Genomic DNA, 19,400 nt, shown 5'->3' on the forward strand with positions numbered 1-19,400 from the left:
GTGACCACGCCCCCCAGGGGTGACCACGCCCCCAGGGGTGACCACGCGCCCCAGTTGTGACCACGCGCCCCAGGGGTGACCACGCCCCCCAGGGGTGACCACGCCCCCCAGAAGTGACCACGCCCCCCCAGGGGAGATCACGCCCCCCAGGGGTGACCACGCCCCCCAGGGGTGACCACGCCCCCCAGGGGTGACCACGCGCCCCTAGGGGTGACCACGCGCCCCAGGGGTGACCACGCCCCCCAGGGGTGACCACGCGCCCCCAGGGGTGACCACGCGCCCCCAGGGGTGACCACGCGCCCCCAGGGGTGACCACGCCGCCCAGGGGTGACCACGCCCCCCAGGGGTGACCACGCCCCCCAGGGGTGACCACGCGCCCCCAGGGGTGACAACGCCCCCCCAGGGGTGACCACGCCCCCCAGGGGTGACCACGCGCCCCCAGGGGTGACAACGCCCCCCCAGGGGTGACCACGCCCCCCAGGGCCGTCCTCACACTGGACATGGGCGAGGTGGCGAGGCTGTCACTCGTGCTGCTCATCACGGGCTGTGTTGCTGACCTTCCCATCAGACACTGTATGGTACGTGTTCCTCCCGGTACTGTTGTATGGTACGTGTTCCTCCCGGTACTGTTGTATGGTACGTGTTCCTCCCGGTACTGTTGTATGGTACGTGTTCCTCCCGGTACTGTTGTATGGTACGTGTTCCTCCCGGTACTGTTGTATGGTACGTGTTCCTCCCGGTACTGTTGTATGGTACGTGTTCCTCCCGGTACTGTTGTACGTGTTCCTCCCGGTACTGTTGTACGTGTTCCTCCCGGTACTGTTGTACGTGTTCCTCCCGGTACTGTTGTACGTGTTCCTCCCGGTACTGTTGTATGGTACGTGTTCCTCCCGGTACTGTTGTATGGTACGTGTTCCTCCCGGTACTGTTGTACGTGTTCCTCCCGGTACTGTTGTATGTGTTCCTCCCGGTACTGTTGTACGTGTTCCTCCCGGTACTGTTGTACGTGTTCCTCCCGGTACTGTTGTACGTGTTCCTCCCGGTACTGTTGTATGGTACGTGTTCCTCCCGGTACTGTTGTATGGTACGTGTTCCTCCCGGTACTGTTGTATGGTACGTGTTCCTCCCGGTACTGTTGTATGGTACGTGTTCCTCCCGGTACTGTTGTATGGTACGTGTTCCTCCCGGTACTGTTGTATGGTACGTGTTCCTCCCGGTACTGTTGTACGTGTTCCTCCCGGTACTGTTGTACGTGTTCCTCCCGGTACTGTTGTATGTGTTCCTCCCGGTACTGTTGTACGTGTTCCTCCCGGTACTGTTGTATGTGTTCCTCCCGGTACTGTTGTACGTGTTCCTCCCGGTACTGTTGTACGTGTTCCTCCCGGTACTGTTGTACGTGTTCCTCCCGGTACTGTTGTATGGTACGTGTTCCTCCCGGTACTGTTGTATGGTACGTGTTCCTCCCGGTACTGTTGTATGGTACGTGTTCCTCCCGGTACTGTTGTATGGTACGTGTTCCTCCCGGTACTGTTGTATGGTACGTGTTCCTCCCGGTACTGTTGTATGGTACGTGTTCCTCCCGGTACTGTTGTATGGTACGTGTTCCTCCCGGTACTGTTGTACGTGTTCCTCCCGGTACTGTTGTACGTGTTCCTCCCGGTACTGTTGTACGTGTTCCTCCCGGTACTGTTGTACGTGTTCCTCCCGGTACTGTTGTACGTGTTCCTCCCGGTACTGTTGTATGTGTTCCTCCCGGTACTGTTGTACGTGTTCCTCCCGGTACTGTTGTACGTGTTCCTCCCGGTACTGTTGTACGTGTTCCTCCCGGTACTGTTGTACGTGTTCCTCCCGGTACTGTTGTACGTGTTCCTCCCGGTACTGTTGTACGTGTTCCTCCCGGTACTGTTGTACGTGTTCCTCCCGGTACTGTTGTACGTGTTCCTCCCGGTACTGTTGTACGTGTTCCTCCCGGTACTGTTGTACGTGTTCCTCCCGGTACTGTTGTACGTGTTCCTCCCGGTACTGTTGTACGTGTTCCTCCCGGTACTGTTGTACGTGTTCCTCCCGGTACTGTTGTACGTGTTCCTCCCGGTACTGTTGTACGTGTTCCTCCCGGTACTGTTGTATGTGTTCCTCCCGGTACTGTTGTACGTGTTCCTCCCAGTACTGTTGTATGGTACGTGTTCCTCCCGGTACTGTTGTACGTGTTCCTCCCGGTACTGTTGTACGTGTTCCTCCCAGTACTGTTGTATGGTACGTGTTCCTCCCGGTACTGTTGTACGTGTTCCTCCCGGTACTGTTGTACGTGTTCCTCCCGGTACTGTTGTACGTGTTCCTCCCGGTACTGTTGTATGTGTTCCTCCCGGTACTGTTGTATGTGTTCCTCCCGGTACTGTTGTACGTGTTCCTCCCGGTACTGTTGTATGTGTTCCTCCCGGTACTGTTGTATGGTACGTGTTCCTCCCGGTACTGTTGTATGGTACGTGTTCCTCCCGGTACTGTTGTATGGTACGTGTTCCTCCCGGTACTGTTGTATGTGTTCCTCCCGGTACTGTTGTATGGTACGTGTTCCTCCCGGTACTGTTGTATGTGTTCCTCCCGGTACTGTTGTATGGTACGTGTTCCTCCCGGAACTGTTGTACATGTTCCTCCCGGTACTGTTGTATGGTACGTGTTCTTCCCGGTACTGTTGTATGGTACGTGTTCCTCCCGGTACTGTTGTATGGTACGTGTTCCTCCCGGTACTGTTGTACGTGTTCCTCCCGGTACTGTTGTACGTGTTCCTCCCGGTACTGTTGTACATGTTCCTCCCGGTACTGTTGTATGGTACGTGTTCCTCCCGGTACTGTTGTACGTGTTCCTCCCAGTACTGTTGTACGTGTTCCTCCCGGTACTGTTGTATGTGTTCCTCCCGGTACTGTTGTATGGTACGTGTTCCTCCCGGTACTGTTGTATGTGTTCCTCCCGGTACTGTTGTATGTGTTCCTCCCGGTACTGTTGTACATGTTCCTCCCGGTACTGTTGTATGGTACGTGTTCCTCCCGGTACTGTTGTATGTGTTCCTCCCGGTACTGTTGTATGTGTTCCTCCCGGTACTGTTGTATGTGTTCCTCCCGGTACTGTTGTATGTGTTCCTCCCGGTACTGTTGTATGTGTACGTGTTCCTCCCGGTACTGTTGTATGGTACGTGTTCCTCCCGGTACTGTTGTATGTGTTCCTCCCGGTACTGTTGTATGTGTTCCTCCCGGTACTGTTGTATGTGTTCCTCCCGGTACTGTTGTATGTGTTCCTCCCGGTACTGTTGTATGTGTTCCTCCTGGTACTGTTGTACGTGTTCCTCCCGGTACTGTTGTATGGTACGTGTTCCTCCCGGTACTGTTGTATGTGTACGTGTTCCTCCCGGTACTGTTGTACATGTTCCTCCCGGTACTGTTGTATTGTACGTGTTCCTCCCGGTACTGTTGTACGTGTTCCTTCCGGTACTGTTGTATGTGTTCCTCCCGGTACTGTTGTACGTGTTCCTCCCGGTACTGTTGTACGTGTTCCTCCCGGTACTGTTGTACGTGTTCCTCCCGGTACTGTTGTATGTGTTCCTCCCGGTACTGTTGTACGTGTTCCTCCCGGTACTGTTGTACGTGTTCCTCCCGGTACTGTTGTATGTGTACGTGTTCCTCCCGGTACTGTTGTATGTGTTCCTCCCGGTACTGTTGTATGGTACGTGTTCCTCCCAGTACTGTTGTACATGTTCCTCCCGGTACTGTTGTATGGTACGTGTTCCTCCCGGTACTGTTGTACGTGTTCCTCCCGGTACTGTTGTATGTGTTCCTCCCGGTACTGTTGTACGTGTTCCTCCCGGTACTGTTGTACGTGTTCCTCCCGGTACTGTTGTACGTGTTCCTCCCGGTACTGTTGTATGTGTTCCTCCCGGTACTGTTGTACGTGTTCCTCCCGGTACTGTTGTACGTGTTCCTCCCGGTACTGTTGTACGTGTTCCTCCCGGTACTGTTGTACGTGTTCCTCCCGGTACTGTTGTATGTGTTCCTCCCGGTACTGTTGTACGTGTTCCTCCCGGTACTGTTGTATGTGTTCCTCCCGGTACTGTTGTATGGTACGTGTTCCTCCCGGTACTGTTGTACGTGTTCCTCCCGGTACTGTTGTATGGTACGTGATCCTCCCGGTACTGTTGTACATGTTCCTCCCGGTACTGTTGTATGGTACGTGTTCCTCCCGGTACTGTTGTATGTGTTCCTCCCGGTACTGTTGTACGTGTTCCTCCCGGTACTGTTGTATGGTACGTGTTCCTCCCGGTACTGTTGTATGGTACGTGTTCCTCCCGGTACTGTTGTATGGTACGTGTTCCTCCCGGTACTGTTGTATGGTACGTGTTCCTCCCGGTACTGTTGTATGGTATGTGTTCCTCCCGGTACTGTTGTATGGTACGTGTTCCTCCCGGTACTGTTGTACGTGTTCCTCCCGGTACTGTTGTACGTGTTCCTCCCGGTACTGTTGTACGTGTTCCTCCCGGTACTGTTGTACGTGTTCCTCCCGGTACTGTTGTACGTGTTCCTCCCGGTACTGTTGTACGTGTTCCTCCCGGTACTGTTGTATGGTACGTGTTCCTCCCGGTACTGTTGTATGGTACGTGTTCCTCCCGGTACTGTTGTACGTGTTCCTCCCGGTACTGTTGTATGTGTTCCACCCGGTACTGTTGTACGTGTTCCTCCCGGTACTGTTGTATGTGTTCCTCCCGGTACTGTTGTATGGTACGTGATCCTCCCGGTACTGTTGTACATGTTCCTCCCGGTACTGTTGTATGGTACGTGTTCCTCCCGGTACTGTTGTATGTGTTCCTCCCGGTACTGTTGTACGCGTTCCTCCCTGTACTGTTGTATGGTACGTGTTCCTCCCGGTACTGTTGTATGTGTACGTGTTCCTCCCGGTACTGTTGTACATGTTCCTCCCGGTACTGTTGTACGTGTTCCTCCCGGTACTGTTGTACGTGTTCCTCCCGGTACTGTTGTATGTGTTCCTCCCGGTACTGTTGTACGTGTTCCTCCCGGTACTGTTGTATGTGTTCCTCCCGGTACTGTTGTATGGTACGTGTTCCTCCCGGTACTGTTGTACGTGTTCCTCCCGGTACTGTTGTATGTGTTCCTCCCGGTACTGTTGTATGGTACGTGATCCTCCCGGTGCTGTTGTACATGTTCCTCCCGGTACTGTTGTATGGTACGTGTTCCTCCCGGTACTGTTGTATGTGTTCCTCCCGGTACTGTTGTACGTGTTCCTCCCGTTACTGTTGTATGGTACGTGTTCCTCCCGGTACTGTTGTATGTGTACGTGTTCCTCCCGGTACTGTTGTACATGTTCCTCCCGGTACTGTTGTACATGTTCCTCCCGGTACTGTAGTATGGTACGTGTTCCTCCCGGTACTGTTGTATGTGTTCCTCCCGGTACTGTTGTACGTGTTCCTCCCGGTACTGTTGTACGTGTTCCTCCCGGTACTGTTGTACGTGTTCCTCCCGGTACTGTTGTACGTGTTCCTCCCGGTACTGTTGTATGTGTTCCTCCCGGTACTGTTGTACGTGTTCCTCCCGGTACTGTTGTACGTGTTCCTCCCGGTACTGTTGTACGTGTTCCTCCCCGTACTGTTGTACGTGTTCCTCCCGGTACTGTTGTACGTGTTCCTCCCTGTACTGTTGTACGTGTTCCTCCCGGTACTGTTGTATGGTACGTGTTCCTCCCGGTACTGTTGTATGGTACGTGTTCCTCCCGGTACTGTTGTACGTGTTCCTCCCGGTACTGTTGTATGGTACGTGTTCCTCCCGGTACTGTTGTACGTGTTCCTCCCGGTACTGTTGTATGTGTTCCTCCCGGTACTGTTGTATGGTACGTGTTCCTCCCGGTACTGTTGTACGTGTTCCTCCCGGTACTGTTGTACGTGTTCCTCCCGGTACTGTTATATGTGTTCCTCCCGGTACTGTTGTATGGTACGTGTTCCTCCCGGTACTGTTGTATGTGTTCCTCCCGGTACTGTTGTATGTGTTCCTCCCGGTACTGTTGTATGTGTTCCTCCCGGTACTGTTGTATGTGTTCCTCCCGGTACTGTTGTACGTGTTCCTCCCGGTACTGTTGTACGTGTTCCTCCCGGTACTGTTGTACGTGTTCCTCCCGGTACTGTTGTATGTGTTCCTCCCGGTACTGTTGTATGGTACGTGTTCCTCCCGGTACTGTTGTATGGTACGTGTTCCTCCCGGTACTGTTGTATGTGTTCCTCCCGGTACTGTTGTATGGTACGTGTTCCTCCCGGTACTGTTGTATGTGTTCCTCCCGGTACTGTTGTATGGTACGTGTTCCTCCCGGTACTGTTGTACGTGTTCCTCCCGGTACTGTTGTATGGTACGTGTTCCTCCCGGTACTGTTGTATGGTACGTGTTCCTCCCGGTACTGTTGTATGGTACGTGTTCCTCCTGGTACTGTTGTATGGTACGTGTTCCTCCCGGTACTGTTGTACGTGTTCCTCCCGGTACTGTTGTACGTGTTCCTCCCGGTACTGTTGTACGTGTTCCTCCCGGTACTGTTGTATGTGTTCCTCCCGGTACTGTTGTATGGTACGTGTTCCTCCCGGTACTGTTGTATGTGTTCCTCCCGGTACTGTTGTATGGTACGTGTTCCTCCCGGTACTGTTCTATGGTACGTGTTCCTCCCGGTACAGTTGTATGTGTTCCTCCCGGTACTGTTGTATGTGTTCCTCCCGGTACTGTTGTATGTGTTCCTCCCGGTACTGTTGTATGTGTTCCTCCCGGTACTGTTGTATGTGTACGTGTTCCTCTCGGTACTGTTGTATGGTACGTGTTCCTCCCGGTACTGTTGTATGTGTTCCTCCCGGTACTGTTGTATGTGTTCCTCCCGGTACTGTTGTATGTGTTCCTCCCGGTACTGTTGTATGTGTTCCTCCCGGTACTGTTGTATGTGTTCCTCCTGGTACTGTTGTACGTGTTCCTCCCGGTACTGTTGTATGGTACGTGTTCCTCCCGGTACTGTTGTATGTGTACGTGTTCCTCCCAGTACTGTTGTACGTGTTCCTCCCGGTACTGTTGTATGTGTTCCTCCCGGTACTGTTGTACATGTTCCTCCCGGTACTGTTGTATGGTACGTGTTCCTCCCGGTACTGTTGTACGTGTTGCTCCCGGTACTGTTGTACGTGTTCCTCCCGGTACTGTTGTACGTGTTCCTCCCGGTACTGTTGTACGTGTTCCTCCCGGTACTGTTGTACGTGTTCCTCCCGGTACTGTTGTATGTGTTCCTCCCGGTACTGTTGTACGTGTTCATCCCGGTACTGTTGTACGTGTTCCTCCCGGTACTGTTGTATGTGTACGTGTTCCTCCCGGTACTGTTGTATGTGTTCCTCCCGGTACTGTTGTATGGTACGTGTTCCTCCCGGTACTGTTGTACATGTTCCTCCCGGTACTGTTGTATGGTACGTGTTCCTCCCGGTACTGTTGTACGTGTTCCTCCCGGTACTGTTGTATGTGTTCCTCCCGGTACTGTTGTACGTGTTCCTCCCGGTACTGTTGTACGTGTTCCTCCCGGTACTGTTGTACGTGTTCCTCCCGGTACTGTTGTACGTGTTCCTCCCGGTACTGTTGTACGTGTTCCTCCCGGTACTGTTGTACGTGTTCCTCCCGGTACTGTTGTACGTGTTCCTCCCGGTACTGTTGTACGTGTTCCTCCCGGTACTGTTGTATGTGTTCCTCCCGGTACTGTTGTATGTGTTCCTCCCGGTACTGTTGTATGTGTTCCTCCCGGTACTGTTGTATGTGTTCCTCCCGGTACTGTTGTAAGGTACGTGTTCCTCCCGGTACTGTTGTATGGTACGTGTTCCTCCCGGTACTGTTGTACGTGTTCCTCCCGGTACTGTTGTATGTGTTCCTCCCGGTACTGTTGTATGGTACGTGTTCCTCCCGGTACTGTTGTACATGTTCCTCCCGGTACTGTTGTATGGTACGTGTTCCTCCCGGTACTGTTGTATGTGTTCCTCCCGGTACTGTTGTACGTGTTCCTCCCGGTACTGTTGTATGTGTACGTGTTCCTCCCGGTACTGTTGTACATGTTCCTCCCGGTACTGTTGTACATGTTCCTCCCAGTACTGTTGTATGGTACGTGTTCCTCCCGGTACTGTTGTATGTGTTCCTCCCGGTACTGTTGTATGGTACGTGTTCCTCCCGGTACTGTTGTATGGTATGTGTTCCTCCCGGTACTGTTGTATGGTACGTGTTCCTCCCGGTACTGTTGTACGTGTTCATCCCGGTACTGTTGTACGTGTTCCTCCCGGTACTGTTGTACGTGTTCCTCCCGGTACTGTTGTACGTGTTCCTCCCGGTACTGTTGTATGTGTTCCTCCCGGTACTGTTGTACGTGTTCCTCCCGGTACTGTTGTACGTGTTCCTCCCGGTACTGTTGTATGGTACGTGTTCCTCCCGGTACTGTTGTACATGTTCCTCCCGGTACTGTTGTATGGTACGTGTTCCTCCCGGTACTGTTGTATGTGTTCCTCCCAGTACTGTTGTACGTGTTCCTCCCGGTACTGTTGTATGGTACATGTTCCTCCCGGTACTGTTGTACGTGTTCCTCCCGGTACTGTTGTATGGTACGTGTTCCTCCCGGTACTGTTGTATGGTACGTGTTCCTCCCGGTACTGTTGTACGTGTTCCTCCCGGTACTGTTGTATGGTACGTGTTCCTCCCGGTACTGTTGTATGGTACGTGTTCCTCCCGGTACTGTTGTATGGTATGTGTTCCTCCCGGTACTGTTGTATGGTACGTGTTCCTCCCGGTACTGTTGTACGTGTTCCTCCCGGTACTGTTGTATGGTACGTGTTCCTCCCGGTACTGTTGTATGGTACGTGTTCCTCCCGGTACTGTTGTACGTGTTCCTCCCGGTACTGTTGTATGGTACGTGTTCCTCCCGGTACTGGTGTATGGTACGTGTTCCTCCCGGTACTGTTGTACGTGTTCCTCCCGGTACTGTTGTACGTGTTCCTCCCGGTACTGTTGTATGTGTTCCTCCCGGTACTGTTGTACGTGTTCCTCCCGGTACTGTTGTATGTGTTCCTCCCGGTACTGTTGTATGTGTTCCTCCCGGTACTGTTGTACGTGTTCCTCCCGGTACTGTTGTACGTGTTCCTCCCGGTACTGTTGTATGTGTTCCTCCCGGTACTGTTGTATGTGTTCCTCCCGGTACTGTTGTACGTGTTCCTCCCGGTACTGTTGTATGTGTTCCTCCCGGTACTGTTGTACGTGTTCCTCCCGGTACTGTTGTATGTGTTCCTCCCGGTACTGTTGTATGGTACGTGTTCCTCCCGGTACTGTTGTATGTGTTCCTCCCGGTACTGTTGTATGTGTTCCTCCCGGTACTGTTGTATGGTACGTGTTCCTCCCGGTACTGTTGTATGTGTTCCTCCCGGTACTGTTGTATGGTACGTGTTCCTCCCGGTACTGTTGTATGGTACGTGTTCCTCCCGGTACTGTTGTATGGTACGTGTTCCTCCCAGTACTGTTGTACGTGTTCCTCCCGGTACTGTTGTATGGTACGTGTTCCTCCCGGTACTGTTGTATGGTACGTGTTCCTCCCGGTACTATTGTATGGTACGTGTTCCTCCCGGTACTGTTGTATGGTACGTGTTTCTCCCGGTACTGTTGTATGGTACGTGTTCCTCCCGGTACTGTTGTATGGTACGTGTTCCTCCCGGTACTGTTGTATGGTACGTGTTCCTCCCGGTACTGTTGTATGTGTTCCTCCCGGTACTGTTGTATGGTACGTGTTCCTCCCGGTACTGTTGTATGTGTTCCTCCCGGTACTGTTGTATGTGTTCCTCCCGGTACTGTTGTACGTGTTCCTCCCGGTACTGTTGTATGTGTTCCTCCCGGTACTGTTGTATGTGTTCCTCCCGGTACTGTTGTACGTGCTCCTCCCGGTACTGTTGTATGTGTTCCTCCCGGTACTGTTGTATGGTACGTGTTCCTCCCGGTACTGTTGTATGGTACGTGTTTCTCCCGGTACTGTTGTACGTGTTCCTCCCGGTACTGTTGTACGTGTTCCTCCCGGTACTGTTGTATGTGTTCCTCCCGGTACTGTTGTATGTGTTCCTCCCGGTACTGTTGTACGTGTTCCTCCCGGTACTGTTGTATGTGTTCCTCCCGGTACTGTTGTATGTGTTCCTCCCGGTACTGTTGTACGTGTTCCTCCCGGTACTGTTGTATGTGTTCCTCCCGGTACTGTTGTACGTGTTCCTCCCGGTACTGTTGTATGTGTTCCTCCCGGTACTGTTGTATGTGTACGTGTTCCTCCCGGTACTGTTGTACGTGTTCCTCCCGGTACTGTTGTACGTGTTCCTCCCGGTACTGTTGTATGGTACGTGTTCCTCCCGGTACTGTTGTACGTGTTCCTCCCGGTACTGTTGTATGTGTTCCTCCCGGTACTGTTGTATGGTACGTGATCCTCCCGGTACTGTTGTACATGTTCCTCCCGGTACTGTTGTATGGTACGTGTTCCTCCCGGTACTGTTGTATGTGTTCCTCCCGGTACTGTTGTACGTGTTCCTCCCGGTACTGTTGTATGGTACGTGTTCCTCCCGGTACTGTTGTATGGTACGTGTTCCTCCCGGTACTGTTGTATGGTACGTGTTCCTCCCGGTACTGTTGTATGGTACGTGTTCCTCCCGGTACTGTTGTATGGTATGTGTTCCTCCCGGTACTGTTGTATGGTACGTGTTCCTCCCGGTACTGTTGTACGTGTTCCTCCCGGTACTGTTGTACGTGTTCCTCCCGGTACTGTTGTACGTGTTCCTCCCGGTACTGTTGTACGTGTTCCTCCCGGTACTGTTGTACGTGTTCCTCCCGGTACTGTTGTACGTGTTCCTCCCGGTACTGTTGTATGGTACGTGTTCCTCCCGGTACTGTTGTATGGTACGTGTTCCTCCCGGTACTGTTGTACGTGTTCCTCCCGGTACTCTTGTATGTGTTCCACCCGGTACTGTTGTACGTGTTCCTCCCGGTACTGTTGTACGTGTTCCTCCCGGTACTGTTGTATGTGTTCCTCCCGGTACTGTTGTACGTGTTCCTCCCGGTACTGTTGTACGTGTTCCTCCCGGTACTGTTGTACGTGTTCCTCCCGGTACTGTTGTACGTGTTCCTCCCGGTACTGTTGTACGTGTTCCTCCCGGTACTGTTGTATGTGTTCCTCCCGGTACTGTTGTACGTGTTCCTCCCGGTACTGTTGTATGTGTTCCTCCCGGTACTGTTGTATGGTACGTGTTCCTCCCGGTACTGTTGTACGTGTTCCTCCCGGTACTGTTGTATGTGTTCCTCCCGGTACTGTTGTATGGTACGTGTTCCTCCCGGTACTGTTGTACGTGTTCCTCCCGGTACTGTTGTATGTGTTCCTCCCGGTACTGTTGTATGGTACGTGATCCTCCCGGTACTGTTGTACATGTTCCTCCCGGTACTGTTGTATGGTACGTGTTCCTCCCGGTACTGTTGTATGTGTTCCTCCCGGTACTGTTGTACGTGTTCCTCCCGGTACTGTTGTATGGTACGTGTTCCTCCCGGTACTGTTGTATGTGTACGTGTTCCTCCCGGTACTGTTGTACATGTTCCTCCCGGTACTGTTGTACATGTTCCTCCCGGTACTGTTGTATGGTACGTGTTCCTCCCGGTACTGTTGTATGTGTTCCTCCCGGTACTGTTGAACGTGTTCCTCCCGGTACTGTTGTACGTGTTCCTCCCGGTACTGTTGTACGTGTTCCTCCCGGTACTGTTGTATGTGTTCCTCCCGGTACTGTTGTACGTGTTCCTCCCGGTACTGTTGTATGTGTTCCTCCCGGTACTGTTGTATGGTACGTGTTCCTCCCGGTACTGTTGTACGTGTTCCTCCCGGTACTGTTGTATGTGTTCCTCCCGGTACTGTTGTATGGTACGTGATCCTCCCGGTGCTGTTGTACATGTTCCTCCCGGTACTGTTGTATGGTACGTGTTCCTCCCGGTACTGTTGTATGTGTTCCTCCCGGTACTGTTGTACGTGTTCCTCCCGGTACTGTTGTACGTGTTCCTCCCGTTACTGTTGTATGGTAAGTGTTCCTCCCGGTACTGTTGTATGTGTACGTGTTCCTCCCGGTACTGTTGTACATGTTCCTCCCGGTACTGTTGTACATGTTCCTCCCGGTACTGTAGTATGGTACGTGTTCCTCCCGGTACTGTTGTATGTGTTCCTCCCGGTACTGTTGTACGTGTTCCTCCCGGTACTGTTGTACATGTTCCTCCCGGTACTGTTGTATGGTACGTGTTCCTCCCGGTACTGTTGTATGGTACGTGTTCCTCCCGGTACTGTTGTATGGTATGTGTTCCTCCCGGTACTGTTGTATGGTACGTGTTCCTCCCGGTACTGTTGTACGTGTTCCTCCCGGTACTGTTGTACGTGTTCCTCCCGGTACTGTTGTACGTGTTCCTCCCGGTACTGTTGTACGTGTTCCTCCCGGTACTGTTGTACGTGTTCCTCCGGTACTGTTGTATGGTACGTGTTCCTCCCGGTACTGTTGTATGGTACGTGTTCCTCCCGGTACTGTTGTACGTGTTCCTCCCGGTACTGTTGTATGGTACGTGTTCCTCCCGGTACTGTTGTACGTGTTCCTCCCGGTACTGTTGTATGTGTTCCTCCCGGTACTGTTGTATGGTACGTGTTTCCTCCCGGTACTGTTGTACGTGTTCCTCCCGGTACTGTTGTACGTGTTCCTCCCGGTACTGTTGTATGTGTTCCTTCCGGTACTGTTGTATGGTACGTGTTCCTCCCGGTACTGTTGTATGTGTTCCTCCCGGTACTGTTGTATGTGTTCCTCCCGGTACTGTTGTATGTGTTCCTCCCGGTACTGTTGTATGTGTTCCTCCCGGTACTGTTGTACGTGTTCCTCCCGGTACTGTTGTACGTGTTCCTCCCGGTACTGTTGTACGTGTTCCTCCCGGTACTGTTGTATGTGTTCCTCCCGGTACTGTTGTATGTGTTCCTCCCGGTACTGTTGTATGTGTTCCTCCCGGTACTGTTGTACGTGTTCCTCCCGGTATTGTTGTACGTGTTCCTCCCGGTACTGTTGTATGTGTTCCTCCCGGTACTGTTGTACGTGTTCCTCCCGGTACTGTTGTATGTGTACGTGTTCCTCCCGGTACTGTTGTACGTGTTCCTCCCGGTACTGTTGTACGTGATCCTCCCGGTACTGTTGTATGTGTTCCTCCCGGTACTGTTATATGGTACGTGTTCCTCCCGGTACTGTTGTACGTGTTCCTCCCGGTACTGTTGTACGTGTTCCTCCCGGTACTGTTGTATGTGTTCCTCCCGGTACTTTTGTACGTGTTCTTCCCGGTACTGTTGTACGTGTTCCTCCCGGTACTGTTGTATGTGTTCCTCCCGGTACTGTTGTATGTGTTCCTCCCGGTACTGTTGTACGTGTTCCTCCCAGTACTGTTGTATGGTACGTGTTCCTCCCGGTACTGTTGTACGTGTTCCTCCCGGTACTGTTGTATGGTACGTGTTCCTCCCGGTACTGTTGTACGTGTTCCTCCCGGTACTGTTGTATGGTACGTGTTCCTCCCGGTACTGTTGTATGTGTTCCTCCCGGTACTGTTGTATGGTACGTGTTCCTCCCGGTACTGTTGTATGTGTTCCTCCCGGTACTGTTGTATGGTACGTGATCCTCCCGGTGCTGTTGTACATGTTCCTCCCGGTACTGTTGTATGGTACGTGTTCCTCCCGGTACTGTTGTATGTGTTCCTCCCGGTACTGTTGTACGTGTTCCTCCCGTTACTGTTGTATGGTACGTGTTCCTCCCGGTACTGTTGTATGTGTACGTGTTCCTCCCGGTACTGTTGTACATGTTCCTCCCGGTACTGTTGTACATGTTCCTCCCGGTACTGTAGTATGGTACGTGTTCCTCCCGGTACTGTTGTATGTGTTCCTCCCGGTACTGTTGTACGTGTTCCTCCCGGTACTGTTGTACATGTTCCTCCCGGTACTGTTGTATGGTACGTGTTCCTCCCGGTACTGTTGTATGGTACGTGTTCCTCCCGGTACTGTTGTATGGTATGTGTTCCTCCCGGTACTGTTGTATGGTACGTGTTCCTCCCGGTACTGTTGTACGTGTTCCTCCCGGTACTGTTGTACGTGTTCCTCCCGGTACTGTTGTACGTGTTCCTCCCGGTACTGTTGTACGTGTTCCTCCCGGTACTGTTGTACGTGTTCCTCCCGGTACTGTTGTATGGTACGTGTTCCTCCCGGTACTGTTGTATGGTACGTGTTCCTCCCGGTACTGTTGTACGTGTTCCTCCCGGTACTGTTGTATGGTACGTGTTCCTCCCGGTACTGTTGTACGTGTTCCTCCCGGTACTGTTGTATGTGTTCCTCCCGGTACTGTTGTATGGTACGTGTTCCTCCCGGTACTGTTGTACGTGTTCCTCCCGGTACTGTTGTACGTGTTCCTCCCGGTACTGTTGTATGTGTTCCTCCCGGTACTGTTGTATGGTACGTGTTCCTCCCGGTACTGTTGTATGTGTTCCTCCCGGTACTGTTGTATGTGTTCCTCCCGGTACTGTTGTATGTGTTCCTCCCGGTACTGTTGTATGTGTTCCTCCCGGTACTGTTGTACGTGTTCCTCCCGGTACTGTTGTACGTGTTCCTCCCGGTACTGTTGTACGTGTTCCTCCCGGTACTGTTGTATGTGTTCCTCCCGGTACTGTTGTATGGTACGTGTTCCTCCCGGTACTGTTGTATGGTACGTGTTCCTCCCGGTACTGTTGTATGTGTTCCTCCCGGTACTGTTGTATGGTACGTGTTCCTCCCGGTACTGTTGTATGTGTTCCTCCCGGTACTGTTGTATGGTACGTGTTCCTCCCGGTACTGTTGTACGTGTTCCTCCCGGTACTGTTGTATGGTACGTGTTCCTCCCGGTACTGTTGTATGGTACGTGTTCCTCCTGGTACTGTTGTATGGTACGTGTTCCTCCCGGTACTGTTGTACGTGTTCCTCCCGGTACTGTTGTACGTGTTCCTCCCGGTACTGTTGTACGTGTTCCTCCCGGTACTGTTGTATGTGTTCCTCCCGGTACTGTTGTATGGTACGTGTTCCTCCCGGTACTGTTGTATGTGTTCCTCCCGGTACTGTTGTATGGTACGTGTTCCTCCCGGTACTGTTCTATGGTACGTGTTCCTCCCGGTACAGTTGTATGTGTTCCTCCCGGTACTGTTGTATGTGTTCCTCCCGGTACTGTTGTATGTGTTCCTCCCGGTACTGTTGTATGTGTTCCTCCCGGTACTGTTGTATGTGTACGTGTTCCTCTCGGTACTGTTGTATGGTACGTGTTCCTCCCGGTACTGTTGTATGTGTTCCTCCCGGTACTGTTGTATGTGTTCCTCCCGGTACTGTTGTATGTGTTCCTCCCGGTACTGTTGTATGTGTTCCTCCCGGTACTGTTGTATGTGTTCCTCCTGGTACTGTTGTACGTGTTCCTCCCGGTACTGTTGTATGGTACGTGTTCCTCCCGGTACTGTTGTATGTGTACGTGTTCCTCCCAGTACTGTTGTACGTGTTCCTCCCGGTACTGTTGTATGTATTCCTCCCGGTACTGTTGTACATGTTCCTCCCGGTACTGTTGTATGGTACGTGTTCCTCCCGGTACTGTTGTACGTGTTCCTCCCGGTACTGTTGTATGTGTTCCTCCCGGTACTGTTGTACGTGTTCCTCCCGGTACTGTTGTACGTGTTCCTCCCGGTACTGTTGTACGTGTTCCTCCCGGTACTGTTGTATGTGTTCCTCCCGGTACTGTTGTACGTGTTCCTCCCGGTACTGTTGTACGTGTTCCTCCCGGTACTGTTGTATGTGTACGTGTTCCTCCCGGTACTGTTGTATGTGTTCCTCCCGGTACTGTTGTATGGTACGTGTTCCTCCCGGTACTGTTGTACATGTTCCTCCCGGTACTGTTGTATGGTACGTGTTCCTCCCGGTACTGTTGTACGTGTTCCTCCCGGTACTGTTGTATGTGTTCCTCCCGGTACTGTTGTACGTGTTCCTCCCGGTACTGTTGTACGTGTTCCTCCCGGTACTGTTGTACGTGTTCCTCCCGGTACTGTTGTATGTGTTCCTCCCGGTACTGTTGTACGTGTTCCTCCCGGTACTGTTGTACGTGTTCCTCCCGGTACTGTTGTACGTGTTCCTCCCGGTACTGTTGTACGTGTTCCTCCCGGTACTGTTGTATGTGTTCCTCCCGGTACTGTTGTACGTGTTCCTCCCGGTACTGTTGTATGTGTTCCTCCCGGTACTGTTGTATGTGTTCCTCCCGGTACTGTTGTATGGTACGTGTTCCTCCCGGTACTGTTGTACGTGTTCCTCCCGGTACTGTTGTATGGTACGTGTTCCTCCCGGTACTGTTGTACGTGTTCCTCCCGGTACTGTTGCATGTGTTCCTCCCGGTACTGTTGTATGGTACGTGTTCCTCCCGGTACTGTTGTACATGTTCCTCCCGGTACTGTTGTATGGTACGTGTTCCTCCCGGTACTGTTGTATGTGTTCCTCCCGGTACTGTTGTACGTGTTCCTCCCGGTACTGTTGTATGTGTACGTGTTCCTCCCGGTACTGTTGTACATGTTCCTCCCGGTACTGTTGTACATGTTCCTCCCAGTACTGTTGTATGGTACGTGTTCCTCCCGGTACTGTTGTATGTGTTCCTCCCGGTACTGTTGTATGGTACGTGTTCCTCCCGGTACTGTTGTATGGTATGTGTTCCTCCCGGTACTGTTGTATGGTACGTGTTCCTCCCGGTACTGTTGTACGTGTTCCTCCCGGTACTGTTGTACGTGTTCCTCCCGGTACTGTTGTACGTGTTCCTCCCGGTACTGTTGTACGTGTTCCTCCCGGTACTGTTGTATGTGTTCCTCCCGGTACTGTTGTACGTGTTCCTCCCGGTACTGTTGTACGTGTTCCTCCCGGTACTGTTGTATGGTACGTGTTCCTCCCGGTACTGTTGTACATGTTCCTCCCGGTACTGTTGTATGGTACGTGTTCCTCCCGGTACTGTTGTATGTGTTCCTCCCAGTACTGTTGTACGTGTTCCTCCCGGTACTGTTGTATGGTACATGTTCCTCCCGGTACTGTTGTACGTGTTCCTCCCGGTACTGTTGTATGGTACGTGTTCCTCCCGGTACTGTTGTATGGTACGTGTTCCTCCCGGTACTGTTGTACGTGTTCCTCCCGGTACTGTTGTATGGTACGTGTTCCTCCCGGTACTGTTGTATGGTACGTGTTCCTCCCGGTACTGTTGTATGGTATGTGTTCCTCCCGGTACTGTTGTATGGTACGTGTTCCTCCCGGTACTGTTGTATGGTATGTGTTCCTCCCGGTACTGTTGTATGGTACGTGTTCCTCCCGGTACTGTTGTACGTGTTCCTCCCGGTACTGTTGTATGGTACGTGTTCCTCCCGGTACTGTTGTATGGTACGTGTTCCTCCCGGTACTGTTGTATGGTACGTGTTCCTCCCGGTACTGTTGTACGTGTTCCTCCCGGTACTGTTGTATGGTACGTGTTCCTCCCGGTACTGTTGTATGGTACGTGTTCCTCCCGGTACTGTTGTACGTGTTCCTCCCGGTACTGTTGTACGTGTTCCTCCCGGTACTGTTGTATGTGTTCCTCCCGGTACTGTTGTACGTGTTCCTCCCGGTACTGTTGTATGTGTTCCTCCCGGTACTGTTGTACGTGTTCCTCCCGGTACTGTTGTACGTGTTCCTCCCGGTACTGTTGTATGTGTTCCTCCCGGTACTGTTGTATGTGTTCCTCCCGGTACTGTTGTACGTGTTCCTCCCGGTACTGTTGTATGTGTTCCTCCCGGTACTGTTGTACGTGTTCCTCCCGGTACTGTTGTATGGTACGTGTTCCTCCCGGTACTGTTGTATGGTACGTGTTCCTCCCGGTACTGTTGTATGGTACGTGTTCCTCCCGGTACTGTTGTATGGTACGTGTTCCTCCCGGTACTGTTGTATGGTACGTGTTCCTCCCGGTACTGTTGTACGTGTTCCTCCCGGTACTGTTGTATGGTACGTGTTCCTCCCGGTACTGTTGTACGTGTTCCTCCCGGTACTGTTGTACGTGTTCCTCCCGGTACTGTTGTATGTGTTCCTCCCGGTACTGTTGTACGTGTTCCTCCCGGTACTGTTGTATGTGTTCCTCCCGGTACTGTTGTATGTGTTCCTCCCGGTACTGTTGTACCTGTTCCTCCCGGTACTGTTGTATGGTACGTGTTCCTCCCGGTACTGTTGTATGGTACGTGTTCCTCCCAGTACTGTTGTACGTGTTCCTCCCGGTACTGTTGTATGGAACGTGTTCCTCCCAGTACTGTTGTACGTGTTCCTCCCGGTACTGTTGTATGGTACGTGTTCCTCCCGGTACTGTTGTATGTGTTCCTCCCGGTACTGTTGTATGTGTTCCTCCCGGTACTGTTGTATGGTACGTGTTCCTCCCGGTACTGTTGTATGTGTTCCTCCCGGTACTGTTGTATGGTACGTGTTCCTCCCGGTACTGTTGTATGGTACGTGTTCCTCCCGGTACTGTTGTATGGTACGTGTTCCTCCCAGTACTGTTGTACGTGTTCCTCCCGGTACTGTTGTATGGTACGTGTTCCTCCCGGTACTGTTGTATGGTACGTGTTCCTCCCGGTACTATTGTATGGTACGTGTTCCTCCCGGTACTGTTGTATGGTACGTGTTTCTCCCGGTACTGTTGTATGGTACGTGTTCCTCCCGGTACTGTTGTATGGTACGTGTTCCTCCCGGTACTGTTGTATGGTACGTGTTCCTCCCGGTACTGTTGTATGTGTTCCTCCCGGTACTGTTGTATGGTACGTGTTCCTCCCGGTACTGTTGTATGTGTTCCTCCCGGTACTGTTGTATGTGTTCCTCCCGGTACTGTTGTATGTGTTCCTCCCGGTACTGTTGTACGTGTTCCTCCCGGTACTGTTGTATGTGTTCCTCCCGGTACTGTTGTACGTGCTCCTCCCGGTACTGTTGTATGTGTTCCTCCCGGTACTGTTGTATGGAACGTGTTCCTCCCAGTACTGTTGTACGTGTTCCTCCCGGTACTGTTGTATGGTACGTGTTCCTCCCGGTACTGTTGTATGTGTTCCTCCCGGTACTGTTGTATGTGTTCCTCCCGGTACTGTTGTATGGTACGTGTTCCTCCCGGTACTGTTGTATGTGTTCCTCCCGGTACTGTTGTATGGTACGTGTTCCTCCCGGTACTGTTGTATGGTACGTGTTCCTCCCGGTACTGTTGTATGGTACGTGTTCCTCCCAGTACTGTTGTACGTGTTCCTCCC

General features: G+C 52.4%; 1 protein-coding gene across 2 annotated transcripts in view; it reads left to right on the plus strand.

The window, feature by feature from the left end:
* The first annotated feature begins 410 nt into the window (after positions 1-410).
* LOC123757801 (uncharacterized) overlaps positions 411-19,400 on the plus strand; it is a 131,601-nt gene continuing 112,611 nt past the window's right edge. Inside the window, exon 1 of one of the 2 annotated variants that reach the window (XM_069339003.1) lies at positions 411-578. In XM_069339003.1, coding sequence (XP_069195104.1) covers positions 501-578 — 78 coding nt within the window. In that variant the 5' untranslated portion in view covers positions 411-500. The remainder of the gene's footprint in view (positions 579-19,400) is intronic. The other variant, XM_069339002.1, reaches the window with a different exon arrangement.

This window comes from Procambarus clarkii, chromosome 40, assembly GCF_040958095.1.
Source record: "Procambarus clarkii isolate CNS0578487 chromosome 40, FALCON_Pclarkii_2.0, whole genome shotgun sequence".
NCBI classification, from domain to species: Eukaryota; Metazoa; Arthropoda; class Malacostraca; order Decapoda; family Cambaridae; genus Procambarus; species Procambarus clarkii.